The sequence below is a fragment of the Pogoniulus pusillus genome, chromosome 9, assembly GCF_015220805.1.
Source record: "Pogoniulus pusillus isolate bPogPus1 chromosome 9, bPogPus1.pri, whole genome shotgun sequence".
NCBI classification, from domain to species: Eukaryota; Metazoa; Chordata; class Aves; order Piciformes; family Lybiidae; genus Pogoniulus; species Pogoniulus pusillus.
This window is the reverse complement of record NC_087272.1, coordinates 40,101,097-40,121,281: the sequence shown is the minus strand read 5'-3', so window position 1 is coordinate 40,121,281 and position 20,185 is coordinate 40,101,097. Positions and strand designations below refer to the sequence as shown.

At 56.5% G+C, this 20,185-nt stretch overlaps 1 protein-coding gene across 5 annotated transcripts in view; it reads left to right on the top strand.

Annotated features, from left to right (window-relative positions):
- DLC1 (DLC1 Rho GTPase activating protein) overlaps positions 1-20,185 on the top strand; it is a 165,207-nt gene that overhangs the window by 102,725 nt on the left and 42,297 nt on the right. The window contains exon 1 of one of the 5 annotated variants that reach the window (XM_064149335.1): positions 18,436-18,526. The exons of 3 other annotated variants lie outside the window; for them this stretch is intronic. Coding sequence is in view for 1 of the 2 variants with exons in the window: in XM_064149333.1 (XP_064005403.1) it covers positions 18,809-18,821 (13 nt within the window). In the remaining variant the exon portion in view is untranslated. Of the gene's footprint in view, positions 1-18,435; positions 18,527-18,728; positions 18,822-20,185 lie in introns of those variants that run through there. One more of the 5 variants, XM_064149333.1, reaches the window with a different exon arrangement.

Sequence of the window (20,185 nt, the reverse complement as noted above, 5' to 3'; positions counted from 1 at the left end):
AGAGGGACTGTTTCCAAAGGCCTGGAGTGGCAGGGTGAAGGGCAGTGGTGTTAGCCTAGAGAGGAGATTCAGGTTGGATGTTAGGAGAAAGATCTTTACGTGGAGGTAGTGGAGCACTGAAACAGGTTGCCCAAGGAGACAGTTGAGGCACCATCATTGGGGATAGTCAAGGCCAGGCTCATCAGGGCTCTGGGCAGACTGAATTAGTGCAGGATGTCCTTGCTGACTGCAGGGGAGTTGGACTAGATGGCCTTTGGAGGTCCCTTCCAACTCAAATTGTTCTGTGATTCTATGTTCAAGCAGTGTCACTTGTGCTGAAGGCTGTGGGTGCTTGCTTGGTGATTCCCCACAGCCTCTCTTAAGCACTGTGCTGTACACATCTCACCAGTGCCTTCCAGAGTGCCTCTCATCTTGGCCATACCAAAGAAAAGCATCTGGAAGTGTTAACCTCTGTCTTCTGAAATGCAGCCACTGTAATCTGCTGCCTCTCATCCTGAAGGGAGGCTGCAGCCAGGTGGGGTTGGGCTCTGCTGCCAGGCAGCCAGCAACAGAACAAGGGGACCCAGCCTGGAGCTGTGCCAGGGCAGGTCTAGGCTGGATGTGAGGAGGAAGCTCCTGGCAGAGAGAGTGATTGGCACTGGAATGGGCTGCCCAGGGAGGTGGTGGAGTGGCCGTGGCTGGAGGTGTTGCAGCCAAGCCTGGCTGGGGCACTTAGTGCCATGGTCTGGTTGGTTGGGCAGGGCTGGGTGCTAGGTTGGGCTGGCTGAGCTTGGAGCTCTCTGCCAACCTGCTTGGCTCTGTGATCCTGAGCTTCTGTGTTGTTGTGGAGCTGTCCTCTGGAAGCCTTCTGGAGTGCTGAGTACCTGTGAGTATTTCAGTCCAGGCTACCATTTAAGCCATGCCCTCGGCAGTGTCCTGTGGGGGTTGAGAAGTCAGAACCCCCTGCCTTTATTTAGCAGGCTGGCTCTAGGGCAGCCTCACCTTAAGTAAGGCTCTGAGTCTCCACTCCTTTGCTCCTTTTAGCTTCCATGACTCATTTTCTGAACTGGGTGAGGGTATTTGAAATGAGAACTCAAGATGTGAGGGAAGATGCTTGGTGTGGTTGCTGCATAGCAGCCACATTCCAGCTCACAGCTCATTGCAGGCAGTGCTGACATCCGAGAGCTGGGAGCAAAGAGGGATGTCAAAGTCTGCTTACTCGTGCAGTGCAGACTGCAGAGAGCCTTCCCTCGCTTCACAGAGCCGGGGGCAGGCTGCAGCGCCAGCGCTGGCAGGGAGGCACTGCCAGTAGGGGACAGCCAAAGGCCGTGGAGCTGCAGTAGCTCAGCAGAGAGGCAGAGCGGGGAGCAGAGCGCTCCGCACCGGCGCTCCTCGCCTGAGCTCCCCAGGGCCAGGCCGGCTCCAGTGAGGCTTCTGCACCCCCACAGCAACGGCAGTATCCCATGCCAAGAGTGAGAACCCAGCACTCGGGCTTAGCCCAGCTGTTTTCACTTGCTGTTTCTTGAAGGGCAGTGGCATCCCTCTGCTGTCCTGAGCCAGGCAGCATGCAGGGGGCAGCACCCGGGAGCTGCGCGGCTGTGCCCAGCACTCCGCTCCTCAATGCCAGCTTCTCTCTCTGGCACTTCCTTCTCCTGATGCTGATTCCAACAGATGGAGAACTCGTTGCTTAACAGCAGCTGGCCAATACCTTCCTCCTCGCTGTGCTGCGTCCAAAAGTGACCTAAACCTGCTGAAATGAGAGCCCCACACTGGATGATAGTGTAAGCCTGGCAGGCAGCTGCGGCAGAGCCTCCAGAGGGCACACTGGCAGTTGCAGAAGCACAATCTCAGGTCTCAGGGGGAAAAAATCCATTTTCACTGAAGTTTATGCAGCTTCTTCACTCTTTCCTTCACATGAGAGTGGCCCTGCCAAAGACTGCAACACTGGGGGAAGGAAGAGTGGTTCACCTGGGACATCTTAGAGAGGAGTCAAGTCACAGCCTGGCTGTTTGAACAAAGTAACAGCTGCCAAAGTCAAGCATAGGCTTTGCAAGGTCAAATGGCATAGGCCTTGACAGGCAATTGCATTGCATTGAATTGAACTGCTGCCCATTAGAAGGGAAGCAAAATCTGCTGCAAGGCATTTCAGCTGTGACTGCCACAGTGCCAGTGCCAGTAGAGCATCTCTGCTGAAGAGCCAGGGCAGCTAAGCTTCATAACTGAAGCAGAGGTAGTCCAGTGAGTGTGCAAAGAGCAGAGGATCAGTCAGAAGGCAGGATGCTGTCCTGCAACACAGAACAGGTCCATTTTCCTAGGCTTTGATACCACTGGAGCTGTAACACCTGCTTTGGAGCCTGTGCTCCTGCTGGTTCACAGCAGTAACTGCTGCTCCTAACACTTCAAACACCTGGAGCCAGACCTCAATGAAATGATTTCTGATCCCTTGTCTTCCTAAGAGACACTAGAGGGGATTCTGCCCCATGGCTCTGCTGACAGACCACCTGAATCCTGCTCCAGTGCTGCTGGCCCCAGCACAGAACTGCTGCAGGGAGGCCAGAGGAGGCCACAAGGATGCTGCAAGGGCTGGAGCAGCTCTGCTGTGAGCACAGCCTCAGGGAGCTGGGGGGGTGCAGCCTGCAGGGGAGAAGGCTCCAGGGGCACCTCAGAGCTGCCTGCCCAGAGCTGAAGGCAGCCTGCAGGAAGGCTGCAGAGGGACTTTGCATCAGGGGCTCTAGAGACAGCCCAAGGGGCAATGGTTTGGAGCTGAGGCAGAGCAGGCTGAGCGTGGAGCTGAGGAAGGAGTTGCTGAGTGTGAGGGTGCTGAGAGTGTGTCCCAGGCTGCCCAGGGAGGCTGTGGCTGCCTCCTTGCTGGGGGTGCTGCAGGCCAGGCTGGATGAGGCTTTGAGCAGCTGAGTGTAGCTGAGAGGTGTCCCTGGGCATGGTGTGGAGGTTGGGGTCCCCTCCAGCCTGAGCCATTCTGTGACTCTATGCCCAAGGTGAATCTAAAGTCTGTCTGTCTCACACAGTCCTTATTTTGTTGCCGCAGAAGCCCTTGGCACTGCAGTACACAAACAGGTACAGAGGACAGATGCAAGCAGCAGAACTCCTGCCAGAGTAGCAGAAGTTCTCCCTGAACATGCAAGGTGCAGCATGTGCAGGTGAAAGATGGGGTGGAGAAGGGAGAGAGACAAAAATGAAAGGTCCAAAGCAAGGGAAGGTTCTGTTGGTGTCACCCTGAGGTGGGACTGTACTGGAAAGGCTTTTCCCCTTTCATTTCCCTCACCAGTGCCATTGCTCCATTAGTAAACCAGTCTGGTCTTGCAGTCTGCTGAAGCTGAGCTCAGCTGCTCTGAGCTCTGGATATTTGGGTTATGCTCCGTGGACCTACAAACCACTTAGAGGTTCACCCACCAGCGAGTGGCAGAATATGGAAGTGATCTATGCTAAAGTACTTTGTGTTCCTGACAGGCAGTTCTGGGGACCCCCTGATTGCACAGTGCAGGGCATGAGCAACAGGACATCTGTTAGCAGAGTGCAGCATGCCTTGGCTGCCTGGCTGGCAAAGCAAACCAGGCTGTGTCTGCAGAGGGCACTGGGGCCCCCGTGCCCAGCAGCGGCACCGCCAGGGCCTTCCTCTGCATCCTGCGCCTTTGAGCTCCTGATGCACAGTCCAGCACATCTTCTGAGCCCAGACTTGTGCCTTTGAGCTCCTGATGCACAGTCCAGCACATCTGCTGAGCCCAGACTTGTGCCTTTGAGCTCCTGATGCACAGTCCAGCACATCTTCTGAGCCCAAACTTGTGCCTTTGAGCTCCTGATGCACAGTCCAGCACATCTTCTGAGCCCAGACTTGTGCCTTTGAGCTCCTGATGCACAGTCCAGCACATCTGCTGAGCCCAGACTTGTGCCTTTGAGCTCCTGATGCACAGTCCAGCACATCTTCTGAGCCCAGACTTGTGCCTTTGAGCTCCTGATGCACAGTCCAGCACATCTTCTGAGCCCAGACTTGTGCCTTTGAGCTCCTGATGCACAGTCCAGCACATCTTCTGAGCCCAGACTTGTGCCTTTGGGCTCCTGATGCACAGTCCAGCACATCTTCTGAGCCCAGACTTGTGCCTTTGGGCTCCTGATGCACAGTCCAGCACATCTTCTGAGCCCAGACTTGTGCCTTTGAGCTCCTGATGCACAGTCCAGCACATCTTCTGAGCCCAGACTTGTGCCTTTGAGCTCCTGATGCACAGTCTTGGCTGTGGGTGACCTCCTCGCTCTCTGCATGAGGTGGGCTCCTCTCTCTTGCCTGTAGTAACTAGCACCAGAACAGGAGTGGCTGCCCCCCAGGTACAGCAGGGGAGGTTTGGGCAGGACATCAGAAAGAGTCTTTCACTGGAAGGGTTGCCAGGCTGCCCTGGGAGATGGTTGAGTCACCACCCCCGGGTGTGTTCAAAGCTGTGTAGTTGTGGTGCTTGGCAATGTGGCTAATGGTGGAGCTGGCAGAGTAAGGGTTAATGGCTGGACTAGATGACCTTGAAGGTCAGGCCACAGCTTGAGTGCTGTGTCCAGTTGTGGGCTCCTGAATTGCAGAGAGATGCTGAGGTGCTGGAAGGTGTGGAGAGAAGGGCAGCAAGGCTGGGGAGGGGCCTGGAGCAGAGCCCTGTGAGGAGAGGCTGAGGGAGCTGGGGGTGTGCAGCCTGCAGCAGAGGAGGCTCAGGGCAGAGCTCATTGCTGCCTGCAGCTGCCTGCAGGGAGGCTGTAGCCAGGTGGGGTTGGGCTCTGCTGCCAGGCAGCCAGCAACAGAAGAAGGGGACAGAGTCTGAAGCTGTGGCAGGGCAGGTCTAGGCTGGATGTTGTTAGGAAGTTCCTGGCAGAGAGAGTGATTGGCATTGGAATGGGCTGCCCAGGGAGGTGGTGGAGTGGCCGTGGCTGGAGGTGTTGAAGCCAAGCCTGGCTGGGGCACTTAGTGCCATGGTCTGGTTGGTTGGGCAGGGCTGGGTGCTAGGTTGGGCTGGCTGAGCTTGGAGCTCTCTTCCAACCTTCTTGCTTCTGTGATTCTTCTTCCAGCCTAAGTGACTCTGTGACCTCTAAGAAATGTGTGGCAGCAATTCCCAGTGAGTGCTTCCCTGCCTCAGGAGTGGCCAGGAAAAGCAGTGGTGATGTGAGCTCAGCCAGCACAAAGGGTTCTGACAGCCTTCTCATTAAGAAAATAATTACCCAAACCACTAAATATGTAGGGGAAAAATGTCTGGTGAGCCTGGCAGATGCTGAGCATGTTCCTTCTAATTTTCATCCATTTTTCTCTCTGCAATGGAAGAATCTTCTCAGCCATCTCTGTAATTGCAGCTCACCCTCCAAAGGGAGGCAGCCAAATCTCTTAGCTCCCCGTGCCAAAACAAAGCAGAGCTGGCAGCCGACGCACACCCGCCCAGGGAGCACATTTGGGCCGAAGTAGGCAATTCCACCCTGACTCCCAGGCTCACATCCCATCCTTAGTTCATCACAGATGGGTGCCTCATCACTCACAGCTGTCTGAACACCCCTGGGCTCCCAGGCACAGCAGAAAGGGAGGAGATTGCATTCTTTGCTCGCTGGCATGAACCTGCCTCTTTGGACACCCATTCCCCGTGCTCCCAAAGCACTGACCTGAGTCCCAGCAGCATTCAGGGTGAGACTCTGTCACCTCCCGTGGCAGAGCCATCTCTGAACTGCCACTGTGGAAGCAGGCTCTAGGCAAGGGGGAAGGTCCACGTGCTGTAGGAATTTTGTGCCATTTTTGACCTCTTCTTCCTCTTCATGTGTGTTTCTGTCCACAGAAGTGATTCCTCACTTTATCCTCCACCTCTCAGCATTAAAAAACAATCAGAGTGTTCAACTTGGTTAATCCTGCCCCTGAGTTGTCCAAAGGAGCAGGAATGAACAGAATATAGGTCAGTATTGGCTAATAAAATAGAATTCAGTATTGACTTGGAGCTTCTGCTCTGCCACCCACAGCTGCTGTCAGTCACCCACACCCTCCCTCGGCGTGCTTAGAGCTTTTAACTGCACAGCTGTGGTGGTTCCCCAGCTCTGCCTCTTCTTGGTCTCTTCTGGCAGCTCTCATCTCAGTCACAAGAGCCCACAGCAGCTCTATCACAAGGAGTCTCTCCCTGATGCCCAGAAAGCCAAGCAGAGCCTGGGCTGCAGCAGCAGCAGTGTGGCCAGCAGGGCCAGGGAGGGGATTCTCCCCCTCTGCTCTGCTCTGCTGAGACCCCACCTGGAGTCTTGCATCCAGCTCTGGAGCCCCTGGGACAAGAGGGCTGTGGAGATGCTGGAGAGTGTCCAGAGCAGGGCCAGGAGGATGCTGAGAGGCTGCAGCAGCTCTGCTGTGAGCACAGCCTGAAAGAGTTGGGGCTGTGCAGGCTGGAGCAGAGGAGGCTCCCAGGGGACCTTCTTGTGGCCTTCCAGCATCTGAAGGGGGCTACAAAAAAGCTGGGGAGGGACTTTTGAGGCTGTGAGGGAGTGGCAGGAGTGGGGGGAATGGAGCAAAGCTGGAGGTGGGGAGAGTGAGGCTGGAGGTGAGGAGGAAGTTGGTGAGCAGGAGAGTGGTGAGAGGCTGGCATGGGGTGCCCAGGGAGGTGGTTGAGGCCCCATGGCTGGAGGTGTTTGAGGCCAGGCTGGCTGAGGCTGTGTGCAGCCTGCTCTAGGGTAGGGTGTCCCTGGGCATGGCAGGGGGTTGGAACTGGCTGCTCCTTGTGGTCCCTTCCAGCCCTGGCTGATTGTCTGATTCTCTGCCCATTCTAAGCAACTTCACATGCCTGTAAGGAGGAGCTGAAATCCCCACAATGCCACAAGCAGAAGAGCAAGGAACAAACTGGAGGGCAGCAAAAGCTGGCAACAGACAGACCAACCAACCAGCCCACAACCTGGCATGAAAATGCCAGGCATTGTTCTAAGGCTCTGCCTGAGAGAACAAAAGGCTCCCATCCAGGGCTTGCCACTCCACACAGCTGGAAGGGGTTAGGAGCTGGAGATAATTGGGGCTGCTGCTGCACAAAGCTGTCTCTGAGAAGATGAAGTGCCCAGGCGTGAGGCAAACCCCTTCCAGCCAAGGCAAGGGCTGACGCTGGGTGGAGGCCATGGGGAGCTCAGAAGTGCAGAGCATGTCCCTCTGATACAGGCGGCCCCGGGCAGTCCCAGGGACGTCCTGCTGTGCTGCTCCCAGCTTGGGGCAGGGCACAGGCAGCTTCTCCTGCTCTTCCTGCTGGTGTGGCAGGGGCACAGCAGGCAGCTGCACCCACAGCTGGGCACTGCTCTGGCATTTGTATGGTCTGCTCTAACTGAGTGGAGCCAAAGCTGCTCTCCTGAGTGGTTCATTTCTCCTCCCAGCCTCGCTATTTCTGTGAGATGGGATCAGGAAGTTGGCATTGAGCTTCCTTTCCTGGAATTCCAGTGGAAGATTGCTACCCTTTGTTTAGGCCCTATCACTCTCCAGCTGATAAGGGCAGACTGTCTTCCCCCCAGACACCGAGCTCCCGCAGTGCTGGGCCCGCATGGAGCACTCTGAGTCTCCAGAGTGCTCTGCAGGCGCTGGGGAGCTGCTGACAATGAGGACACTCTGCTAACCTGCAAGCACCAGAAGGCATTTCCATGACGATTCTGTGGCTCAGCAGAGCATAAGTAAGGGCTCTTGGCCTTGGCAGTTGGAGGCATGTTAGGGCTTTGCACCCTGGAGCTCTCAATGCAGTCCCACATCTTGGGTGTAATCTTCAGGACACAAAAGAAGGACCTAACTGGCAGGCAAAGGCATGCAGTGGTTGCAAGAGGAGACACTAAGAATCAAAGTCTGGATTAAGTCACACATCTGTGTTCAGTGCTGCTGGCCCCAGCAGGAGGAGGACACAGAACTCGTGGAGGGAGGCCAGAGGAGGCCACAGAGATGCTGCAAGGGCTGGAGCAGCTCTGCTGTGAGCACAGCCTCAGGGAGCTGGGGGGGTGCAGCCTGCAGGGGAGAAGGCTCCAGGGGCACCTCAGAGCTGCCTGCCCAGAGCTGAAGGCAGCCTGCAGGAAGGCTGCAGAGGGACTTTGCATCAGGGGCTCTAGAGACAGCCCAAGGGGCAATGGTTTGGAGCTGAGGCAGAGCAGGCTGAGAGTGGAGCTGAGGAAGGAGTTGCTGAGTGTGAGGGTGCTGAGAGTGTGTCCCAGGCTGCCCAGGGAGGCTGTGGCTGCCTCCTTGCTGGGGGTGCTGCAGGCCAGGCTGGATGAGGCTTTGAGCAGCTGAGTGTAGCTGAGAGGTGTCCCTGGGCATGGTGGGGAGGGTGGAGGGGCTGAGCTCTGAGCTCCCTTCCAGCCTGAGCCACTCCAGGAGTCTGTGATCTTAAACTCTGAAGTAATTTGCCAGATTTAAAACCTGGAAGGTGTTTGTCACTAGAAAGCTTAAAATCCAAGTGAGTCCCTAAGGGAGGCATAAAATGCCAGAGATAAGACTTCAGGTAGGAATTCTGAGCAAGATTTGTAGTTCAGGTTGTTGAGACCCTCTGACTGAGCTGCGATGTCAACCAAAATGCATACCTGATCATAAAAGGAGATCAGGTTGGTGAGGCAGGACCTGCCCTTCCTAAACCCATGCTGGCTGGGCCTGATCCCTTGGCCATCCTGTAGGTGCTGTGTGATGGCACCCAAGATGACCTGTTCCATGCCCTTGCCTGGCACTGAGGTCAGGCTCACAGGTCTGTAGTTTTCTGGCTCCTCCTTACGACCCTTCTTGTGGATGGGATCACATTGGCAGCTTCCAGTCTTCAGGGACCTCTGCAGTGAGCCAGGACTGCTGATAAATGATGGAGAGTGGCTTGGCCAGCTCAGCTGCCAGCTCTCTCAGCACCCTAGGGTGGATCCCTTCTGGTGAGGATCCAAGTGGTTCAGCATGTCATGTACTGTGTCCTCATGGATTACAGGGGGACTATACTGGTCCCTGACTCCATCTGCCAGCTCAGGAGGCCAGCTGTCCTGGAGACAACTCCTACTGGAAAAGGGAAATGAAAACCAATCTCTTTCCTCTGCCCCAAATCTATCAATCCCAGGCTCCCCTGCATGTTAGCCAAGGCCACAGAATCACAGCATTGTCAGGGCTGAAGGCACCTCAAGGATCAGCCAGTTCCAACCCCCCCTGCCATGGCCAGGGACACCTCACACTACTTCAGGTTGCTCAGAGCCACATCCAGCCTGGCCTTAAGGACCTCCAGGGATGAGGCTTCCACCACCTGCCGTCATAAATAGTGGTGTGGAGTGGCTGTGGCTGGAGGTGTTGCAGCCAAGCCTGGCTGGGGCACTTAGTGCCATGGTCTGGTTGGTTGGGCAGGGCTGGGTGCTAGGTTGGGCTGGCTGAGCTTGGAGCTCTCTTCCAGCCTGCTTGGTTCTGTGATTCTGTGAAGTAATAAATAGCATAAATAATGAATCTCCCAAAGAAATCATTAAACCCTTAATGTCAGTGGTAGTTTGTGCAGGACACATATGCTAATTAGCTTGGAGGGGACTAAAGCTGAAAGGGTTCATAAAATAGCTGCGTGTCTAACCCTAATTACTGCAAACCAAGATCAAAAGAAGAGCTTATCAAAAGTGGAGACAGCTGATTTCCCCCGTGGAACAAAGGACAAAAGACACAGTGTCTCGTCCTTCCCTGGGACGCTGCTCCGGCTGCTCCTCCCCGCTCCCGTCCCGCCCGGCGGGCAGCGGCCGGCCCGGGGCACGGCTGCTATTTCTGCGACAGGAACGGTGCAAATAGCATCGCATTGTTCCCAGAGGTGAAGTGAGTAAAAATACCCTCTGGAGCTTCCCTTTCTAGCTCGCACACTGACAATGCCCTGGAAGGGCTCCAGAACAAACTGACTGCAGACACAGGTTTGCACAGGAACTGGAGAGCACAGCTCCAGCTCCAGCTCCAGCTCCAGCTCGGGAAGCGATGCTCGGATTGCCTGCTGCTGCTGCTGCTCTGCAGTCGCCTCGGCTTCTCCAGCCGCTGCTCAACACTCTGCTGTGAGCACAGACTGAAAGAGTTGGGGCTGTGCAGGCTGGGGCAGAGGAGGCTCCCAGGGGACCTTCTTGTGGCCTGCCAGCATCTGAAGGGGGCTCCAAAAAAGCTGGGGAGGGACTTTTGAGGCTGTGAGGGAGTGTCAGGAGTGGGGGGAATGGAGCAAAGCTGGAGGTGGGGAGAGTGAGGCTGGAGGTGAGGAGGAAGTTGTTGAGCAGGAGAGTGGTGAGAGGCTGGCAGGGGTTGCCCAGGGAGGTGGTTGAGGTCCCATGGCTGGAGGTGTTTGAGGCCAGGCTGGCTGAGGCTGTGTGCAGCCTGCTCTAGGGTAGGGTGTCCCTGGGCATGGCAGGGGGTTGGAACTGGCTGCTCCTTGTGGTCCCTTCCAGCCCTGACTGATTCTGTGACTCTGTGATTCTGTTTTCAGGATGTTTCTGGGTGGTTTTTGTTGGGGCTTTTCCCCCAGGAGGGGAGCCGAGGCAGGCAGATGGGTTCCCAGAGCTTTGTCAGGTGGGTGTGACATGCATGAGGGACTCCAGAGAGCCAGTGGTCAGTCAGCTGCAAAGCCCTGCACAGACTTCCATGGGTTACACTTCCTGGCTGGAAGTCAGATGCCAGCAGCGTTGTTACCCTCCAGGTTTAACAAACCTGCTCTATCTGGAACCAAAGTGATTCCTCAGTAAGGAACATGGAGACTGCTTCTTCACTTTAGTGCCACTGCTGAGAAATGTAGCACTACTGAGTGATGGGGAGGCTCTGCTTGCAAAGGAGAGAAAGTTCTGCTTAGAGCATGAAGGGTGCAGTGTCCTCTCACTGTCACTGATCCCAGCACAGGAGTGTCCCTGGCTGCCCTCAGCAATCTGAAGTGGTGACCAAACAGAAAGCAGGGCTTGGTTTGCCCAGTCAGACTTCTCCCCCTATTTTCTTCTCTCAGCATAGATCCTTCTCACTTTAGGTAGCCCTTCAAAATGTGCCTGTGTTGAACAGGACAGCAAGCTCCCTGCTCTCCACCTTTGGTTTCCAGCTGTGTCCTGCTCTTTGAATCATGCAGCTCCCCTTAGCAGCAATTCATGGGGATGCAGGATAGCATTTCCATGTCGTGCTTAAGGTGCTGCTGCTGCGGAGGACTTAGATTTGGGAGGCTGCAGGCTTCTGTGCTGTCACTGGTCCTACCTTCCTTTGAATTAGAAGCTGTATTTTCACATTAAAACACCTCCAAAAAGCAAACAACAGAACCAAATTACCTTTGGAAGAAACTAATTTAACTTTTTAGAAGGTAGGGGAAGCCGAGGTGGGCAAACTGAACCTGTCCTAGGGAGGGTATGTAGAATTTCTACCCTGTGATGGGGGCTCAGAGATGACCTGAAGTAAAACATAGAACAATAGAATCAAGCAGGTTGGGAGAGAGCTCCAAGCTCAGCCAGCCCAACCTAGCACCCAGCCCTGCCCAACCAACCAGACCATGGCACTAAGTGCCCCAGCCAGGCTTGGCTGCAACACCTCCAGCCACAGCCACTCCACCACCTCCCTGGGCAGCCCATTCCAATGCCAATCACTCTCTCTGCCAACAACTTCCTCCTCACACCCAGCCTAGACCTGCCCTGGCACAGCTTCAGGCTGTGTCCCCTTCTTCTGTCCCTGGCTGCCTGGCAGCAGAGCCTAACCCCAGCTGGCTACAGCCTCGCTTCAGGTAGCTGTAGAGAGCCATGAGCTCTGCCTTGCTTCCATGTGTCTCTGGTGGTAACAGGTCAGCTTTCACAGGGAGGCAGCAGTAACTCTGATTAAAACAAGATGCAAGGTGCAGCTTGCCCACTGCAGAGATGAACTCTGAAGGACTGCTGCCTTAAACACGTCAAACCAGCAGTTTTCCAGTTGGTTTGTGAAGCAGCTGTGCTGTTATGCCACACTGGAGATGCCAGGCTGCTCACTCAGCATGGCAGCCCTGGGACAGACTATGGCAGCCAGGCAGTGCCCAGCTGGGGTTGGAGGAAGTCGAGGGGAAGGCCTTAAAGTGCTTTGGCTTTTTTAATTATCACTATTATTATTTATTATTATTATGGTAAGGTAAAAAAAAAGATGAAGAATGCTGAATTTCCTTTCCAGGATGCAGGCTTTTTTCTCCTTCCATCCTGTGTGATCCAGGGCTGCTCAGTGAAATGAACTCCCTGAGCCATCAAAGTGATTTCCTCTGGAGGAACAGGCACTTGTGGCCACCCGGGCCAGCCAGCCTGCTGTGAGAGGCTGCTGCTGCCATAGCCTCGGGGAATCGCCAGGACTCAGGAAATCACTTTAAAGCCACGAGTCAGTAAGGCATAATAACTATGGCAACTGGGACACAGGCACTGGGATGGCTCATTTCACCTCAGCATTCAGCAGGGCAGCTACTCACTGCATAGCAGAGCGTGGAGAGTAGCTGCTGTTGTGCAAGGTGAAGCTCCAGAGCCAGGGAAGAAGGAGCACAGGTGTGAACAAGCCCAGTGAGCAAAGCCAGGCCTGCTGTATGACAGGGCAGATTGACATAGGTTGGACTGGATGAGCTTGGAAGTCTCTTCCAACTTGGTTGATGCTATGATTCTATGATAATCCCTTCTGCTTATCAGCACTGATAATCCTGAGCTGTTGGAGAGCAGCAAAGGGGAGAAGGATCGGGGGGTCCTGGTGGCTGTAAGGATGGGCATGAGCCAGCAGTGTGCTTTGGTGGCCAGGAGGGCAATGTCATTCTGGGGTGCATTAGAAGGGCTGTGGGTAGTAGGTGGAGAGGTTCTCCTGCCCCTCTGCTCTGCCCTGCTGAGGCCACATCTGGAGTTCTGTGTCTAGTTCTGGGCCCTACCCAGTTCAAGAGGGACACAGAACTGCTGGAGATAGTCCAGCACAGAGCCACAAAGACAAGTAAGGAAGTTGAACATCTTCCTTATGAGGGGAGCCTGAGGGAGCTGGGGCTTGGGCTTGGAGAGGAGCCTGAGAGGTGACCTCAGCAGTGGTTCTCAATGTGTGCAGGTGAGTGGCAGGAGGCTGGAGCCAGGCTCTGCTGGGTGATGCCCAGGAGGCACTGGGTGGCAGCTGAGGCAGAGGAGGTTTCATGAGAACCAGAGGAGGAATTTTGTCCCTGTGAGTGTGACAGAGCCCTGGCACAGGCTGCCCAGGGGGGCTGTGGAGTCTCCCTTTCTGGAGATGTTCAAGAACTGCCTGGCTGTGTTCCTGTGTGATCTGGTCTAGGATATCCTGCTGTGGCAGGGGGTTGGCCTGGATGAGCTTTGCAGGTCCCTCCCAGCCCCTGGCACTCTGTGACTGTGTGATTCTTGGTCCTGGTCTGGACACCACACTGGGCTGAGACTCACAGTGTGTGCCTGCAGTCTGCCTGTTCTCACTTCGTGGGCAGTCTTGCTCTGGCCCTTCTGTTCCTCAGCCCCAGGTAAAGCAGGAGGACAAAAGGTGTCTGCTGCTGCAGCGCTGTGTGATACTGTGCCCGATACAACTCCTCCCGCAGGCTGCCAGCCTGACTGCTGCTTTCCTTGCTGCCGCCCATGCTGGCGCTTACTGTAACCAAACCCGCAGCACCACCTAGCCTGCGTCTGCCTGCGGGATGTGCACATGCAGACAGTTACTTAAGGGCACCTTAAGTAGCTTGCTGGAGTGTCAACACCCCTAATGGTGCCTGAGGAAAGACGAGAGAAGTGGAGGGGGAAGCCAGCTGTCTTGCCAGCAAGAGCAAACCAGTCAGAGGAGATTTATTAGGTGCCTGTTACCCTGATAAATGCAATCCTGGCTTGACTGAGAGCCAGCAATAGCAGGGGAGAGGGCCAGGCAGAAGGGGGGGAGCTGGCTGGCCTTCACCAAAGGGTTCACAGCCTGGCAGGGCTCAGGAGCAGTAAGAGAGCTGCTGCGGTCTTCATTCGCCACACAGGCAGTGGTGCCATGGTGTGCCCGACAAGCCTGTGTGTGTACCAGCAGCTGGGACATCAATGCCTGTGTGCAGAGTGGTGCCATGGTGTGCCCGACAAGCCTGTGTGTGTACCAGCAGCTGGGACATCAATGCCTGCAGGCAGAGTGGTGCCATGGTGTGCCCGACAAGCCTGTGTGTGTACCAGCAGCTGGGACATCAATGCCTGCAGGCAGAGTGGTGCCATGGTGTGCCCGACAAGCCTGTGTGTGTACCAGCAGCTGGGACATCAATGCCTGCAGGCAGAGTGGTGCCATGGTGTGCCCGACAAGCCTGTGTGTGTACCAGCAGCTGGGACATCAATGCCTGCAGGCAGAGTGGTGCCATGGTGTGCCCAACAAGCCTGTGTTCGTGCCAGCAGCTGGGACATCAATGCCTGCAGGCAGAGTGGTGCCATGGTGTGCCCAACAAGCCTGTGTGTGTACCAGCAGCTGGGACATCAATGCCTGCAGGCAGAGTGGTGCCATGGTGTGCCCGACAAGCCTGTGTGTGTACCAGCAGCTGGGACATCAATGCCTGCAGGCAGAGTGGTGCCATGGTGTGCCCAACAAGCCTGTGTTGGTGGCAGCAGCTGGGACATCAATGCCTGCAGGCAGAGTGGTGCCATGGTGTGCCCGACAAGCCTGTGTGTGTACCAGCAGCTGGGACATCAATGCCTGCAGGCAGAGTGGTGCCATGGTGTGCCCGACAAGCCTGTGTTCGTGCCAGCAGCTGGGACATCAATGCCTGCAGGCAGAGTGGTGCCATGGTGTGCCCGACAAGCCTGTGTTGGTGGCAGCAGCTCGGCTGATGGCTGCAGACTGGGACGCGTCTGTGTGCTGCACTGCTGAGGGCAGGAGGGGTGACAGGGGCGCAGTTAACCATTAGGCATTTGGGCCCGGGAGGGGAAAGAGAGGACAATCAAGGCCGCCTTAGTGCCCTGCCAGTGGCTCCCTTACGCCGTTAGAGCAGGAGGAGAGTTCACCTTTGAAAGTGAGTGGTTGTGCCTGTCGGGCAGTCCTGTACGGTTACTTCCAGCATGCAGGCAGAGTTGATAGCGTTAAGGATAACTGTGCCCCACAGCCAGCCCTCGGAGGAGGCTGCTCCTGCCCCCGGCAGCTGCCTGCGCCTTGCACAGCCAGGGGCATAAGCACAGGAAGGCATTAGAGGCCAGGGCTCGGGTGGCTCCGCAGCCCGCTCTGAGGCGGGGCGGGCGGTGAGGCTGGCTGCAGGCAGCTAACGCCCCTGCCCCAGGTGCAATGCTCCTCTGAGCACGTCCTGCAGCCAGAGCCAGAGCCGTGCCTTGCTGTGCAGCTCCAGCACACGCCTGCCCGAGCCGCCCTACTGAATTCCCACCTAAAATGCAAGCCGGGGAGGCTGCGTGTCTTCAGGAGTTGATAACAAACTGCAATCAAAGCCTTTCCTTTCAGATTACTAGCAAGAATCTGATCCAGGTCAGCAAGAATCTCCTCCAGCAGCTCTTTAGTGATGATCCCAGCAGACAGCCTGCTCCATTACAGCCACTGGTTCTGACTGCTGAGGGAATCCACAAAGGCTGGTTGAGGATGGAGCTTTCTCATAAGCTTTGCAAGCAGAGAGGGAGAGCTGAGCCAGGGCACAAAGTGTGTTGCCAGTTAGCATCATCATTGATTGCCTGTTCTACAGAGGGGTAGAGGTAGGGGTAAAGGTAGGAGTGCTAAACCTTGGTTTAACTGCTGAGAGCTCCCAGCCTTCTGCATCTGGGCCACATGTGTTGAGCATTCACCAGATCCTGCCACTCAGCCACTGAGGAATCCCCAAGCAAAGCTCTCTGACTTCAGATCTTGGTTTGCATCTGTCAGACAGCTCCCTCTCACTTCAGATTTTGCTCTGCTTGCTGCACATGTAGCCTGCTGTCCTTAGGGCTTTTTCCCTTTCACCCCGCTGAGTCCTCCAGACCCTTTCCATTTTCTTTCCTGCAGAGTTAAAGTCTATTCTCTCCCTCTTCAAAAGCTTCCTGTGGGTGCTACACAAAAGCTTCCCATATGGAGAAGCAGGCTGGGTGCAGGAAACAGCCCAGGCAGTACATGTGTACAAGAATAAACCCTGCTTTGTGCTGGGAGGTACTCACTGGACACATGGTGGTCCTCTGGGAGGCAAACACCTTGGTACCAGAAGGCTTCCCTCCATCTTGGGGATAATTCTTCTCCTTTGCTTTGAAGATGTTATTAGGGAAACATTTTCTCTCTTTGAGAACAGAATCATAGAATGGTTTAGGTTGGAAGGCACCTCACAGCTCAGCCAGTTCCAACCCCCTGACATAGGCAGGGACACCTCTCACTAGAACAGGTTGCTCAAGGACTCATCCAACCTGGCCTTGAACACCTCCCTGGGCAACCTCTGCCAGTGTCTCACCACACTCACTCTAAAGAGCCCTTTCCCAACATCCAGTTCCAGTCTCCCCTCTGCCACCTCAAACCCATTCCTCCTCCTCCTCTCATTACCAGACCTTGTCAATAGTCCCTCCCCAGCCCTCCTGGAGCCCCCTTCAGATCCTGGAAGGCCACTCCAAGCTCTCCTCCAAGCCTTCTCCTCTCCAGGCTGCACAGCCCCAACTCTCTCAGCCTGTGCTCACAGCAGAGCTGCTGCAGCCCTCTCAGCATCTTGGTGGCCTCCTCTGCACTGGCTCCAACACTTCCACGTCCTGCTTGTGCTGGGGGCTGCAGAACTGCCCCCAGGACTGCAGGTGGGGTGTGAGGAGAGCAGAGCCAAGGGGCAGAATCCCCTCCCCTGCCCTGTGCCCACACTGCTCTTGCTGCAGCCAGCACAGGGTTGTGTCTGGGCTGCACTCACACTGCAGGCTCCTGTGGAGCTTTGCATCAGCCCAGACCCCCAGGTCCTGTTCCTCAGGGCTGCTCTCAGCCATTCCCCACCCAGCCTGGAGCTGTGCTTGGGACTGCACCCACCCATGTGCATGCAGGACCTCACACTTGGCCTTGTTGAATGCCATGAGGTTGGCCTGGGCACACCTTTGCAGCCTGTCCAGCTCCCAGCTCCCTCTGGATGGATCCCTGCCCTCTAGCAAGTCACCTTTGCCACACAGCTTGGTGCCATCTGCCACACAGCTTGGTGCCATCTGCAAACATGCTGAGACTGAAAATCTCAACAAGCTCTTGTGTCAAGACTCTCCTGTGACTTCCTAGTCTAATGCACAAAACCAGAGACGAGCTGGGCAGAAAGACACTCAGGCTGGGCTTTCCTTGTCTGCTCAACAGCTGGGGTGTAGCACACGTCTGCCTGCCCTGTGGCAGGGTTAAGAACTCCGTTTCATAGGCCTGACCTACCTTGTAAACATATGGGCAAATATCCTGGTGCCTTAAAAGAAGCATTGGGAACTGCAGGTAAATATGCCCAAAGTGCTGCAGCAGGCTGGGAGGTGAGGAGGTAACTGATTAAGGGGGTAAGAGACGTCAAGTCAAGCTTTATGATACAGTGCAGTTCCATCCTCTTCTGGGTTATTAAGGTAAATTAATGACCTGGAGCTGCGTGGGGCTTTCCAGAAACAACACTGGGATAGCCAACTGGGCAGGGTCTGCAGGCTGCAGGAGGGGGGAGGTGTTTATTCTGCAGCAAATTGCCTGCTCAGGCACCACACTGCATATGTACACTCTGCGTCTGACAGATCATAGTGCAGAAACAACAAGGGAGCCTTAGAATAACACCAGTCAGTACAAAATGTGGTGTTGGCTTGGAAGAAAATGAACCCATCACCGTTTCTGATGGGGCCCAGGTAGTGCCTGAATTTCACAGTGCTCTTTTCCGTGCTGATCGTTTGGCAGCTGCTCAAAAGCAGCTATTCGGTGCCGTCTCAAAGTGCCAACCAAGACAGCAGCGTCTGAGCAGCCTCTGCAAAATATTCAGGGGAGGAAGCGGCGCAGGGAGTCATCTCCCTGCCGCAGTGGCGGAGGCAGGCTCTGCGAGACAGCCCCGTGGCTGCGCTGCAGCCCCTAGGGACAGCGCTGGCTGCTTTCCGCACAGCTCCGGACTCAGCCCCTCGCCGTGCGCAGCCATTCCCAGCCTGTCACAGCACTCCGAAGGGCTGCCTGGGCATGGAGGCAGCCATACCCAACCGGGCAGCCCTGCTGGCTGAAGGCTCAGCATCCCTTCCATGCCAAGGGCTGCCCACACCTTCCCAAGCCTCCCCAGCTGGTAATGCCAAGCGGCCGCCACTCTGCCCTCCATATTAGCACCCCCTGTAAGGCTCCTGGAATTGAGCTTCGCCGACAGCTAGAGAGAGTGATTGGCACTGGAATGGGCTGCCCAGGGAGGTGGTGGAGTGGCCGTGGCTGGAGGTGTTGAAGCCAAGCCTGGCTGGGGCACTTAGTGCCATGGTCTGGTTGGTTGGATTGGGCTGTGAGCTTGGAGGTCTCCAACAGCTGATTCTGTGATGAAGCTCACCGTGGCCCCGAAGGTCACCGAGCCAGCTGACAGCCGTTAAAAATCAGCGCAGCAGAGGCAGCTGAAGCCATCAGGTCGTCCTTGACCACATTACCTTTGGGCTGCGGCGTTCCCCTTGATCCCACCGGCGTGCAGCGGGAGAGAGGAGGGCGAGGGGAGGGCGTCTCTTTCTGCTGGTGTTCACGGGTCGTGCCCAGGTAAGCGCTTGCCTGGGCGCAAGCCTGCCGCGGCGGAGGGGCGCGGGGGCGCGGAGCGGGGCGCGGGGGCGCGGAGCGGGGCGCGGGGGCGCGGAGCGGGGCGCGGAGCAGGCCGGCGGCGGGGCGGGCTCTGGCGGCAGGGGCGGGGGCGCTGCAGGGGCCGAGCGGCCGCACCGCTGCTCCGCGCCGGGCGTCAGTGGCGAGCCGCCGCCGCGCAGGCAGGCAGGGACGCAGGCAGCCCGGCAGGCAGCCCCGCGGAGGCTCCGCGGCCGGCGGGACACCATGATCCTAACACGTAAGCAGGGTCGGGGCTCCCTCGCCGTGCGCGCTGGAGGGGGAGGCAGCGAGCGGCACGCGGAGGGGCCAGCGGTGCCTGGCGGAGCTCCGGGGGCTGCGCCGTGGGGTCTGGGGGCACGGCGGGTCCCCTTTGTTACCCTGCGTACATCCCCAGCCGTGGGGGCCTGTCCGTGTCGCCGGGGTGCCAGGCGGGGGCAGCCTCCGGTGAGCGGGCAGCGCCGGGCAGCGCTGGGCAGCGCCGGGCAGCTGGCGCGGCCGAGATCGGGACCCGCGGGCCGCAAGGGTTAGCGCCCGCAGGACCGAAGGCGCGGAGCGGCGCGGAGGGTGCGGCGGCTCTGGAGGGCACCGTGGCCCATGGCTTCTCTCTTGGTGGTTTGGGGGTTTTGGTTGGCGTATTTGTTTATTTTCTTATCTCTTTCCCTCTTTTCCTCTCCTTTTTTTCCCCTCTTTTTTTGTTTGTTTGGGGTTTTTTCTTCTCTCTCTCTTTTCCTGCCCCGGGAGCCCTTTTCAGACGGGAGCCGTCGAGTTTCTTTTGAAGTTGTTGGTAATTAGCCCGATGGCCTCCAGGAGCCCGGTGGCTTCCCCCCCCCAACTCCGTGCGGCGGTGGCCGGCCCTGATGTCACCCCCCGGAGGCTTTGATCCCGGCGGAGGAGCAGCACCTCCTGCCAGTCGGGACTCCCCCCCTCGGCCCCTTCTCCGGGCACACAGAAAAGCGATGCTGTTTTGCAGCCGCGCAGCTTTAGGTTCCCTGCCACCCTCTCCTGTTTTGCCAACAGCCAGCGGTGACTTATTTCCACCGCCGCTGGGAAGGTGCTGAGTGATGTGTGGCCGTTAGCCTAACGAGCTCTGCTTACTCAAGGGCACTTACTGCTGGTACGTGCCCCCCCGCCCCCGCCCCGTTTTTCTTATTCCGCTGTTTTCTTTGGGAAAATTAAAGTCGTGGTGAAATAGCTACATTTAAACCATGATTTTAGCTGGGTCCCACCTTTCTCTCTGATGTGTACTTAACACAGGTGAGTTGAAAGGCCGAGGAATGTGATTTTATCTTGGTTATCAATTAGAGATGCTTTCGTTTTCTTCCAGGGGTAAGTGTGATGTGTTTGAGTTGCCCTGTCCTGATGACGAAGTTCCCAGAAGCAAAATCAGGTTAGGTTTTTAAGGCTGTTAGTAGTGAGCTCAGTGAGGAGAATAGACAAGCAGCTTTCGTAAGAGCCTCTCAGTACAAGCTGCCAACAAATCGGTGCCAGACTGGTCCAGCCTCTGTCTGGTTGCCAGATGGTGTTAGGCTAGGTCTGTTGCTTGCACAGACGCAGCTGCTGTCGCCTCTTCCAGGTATCCTCACGGGTGTCCTGTAAGAAATC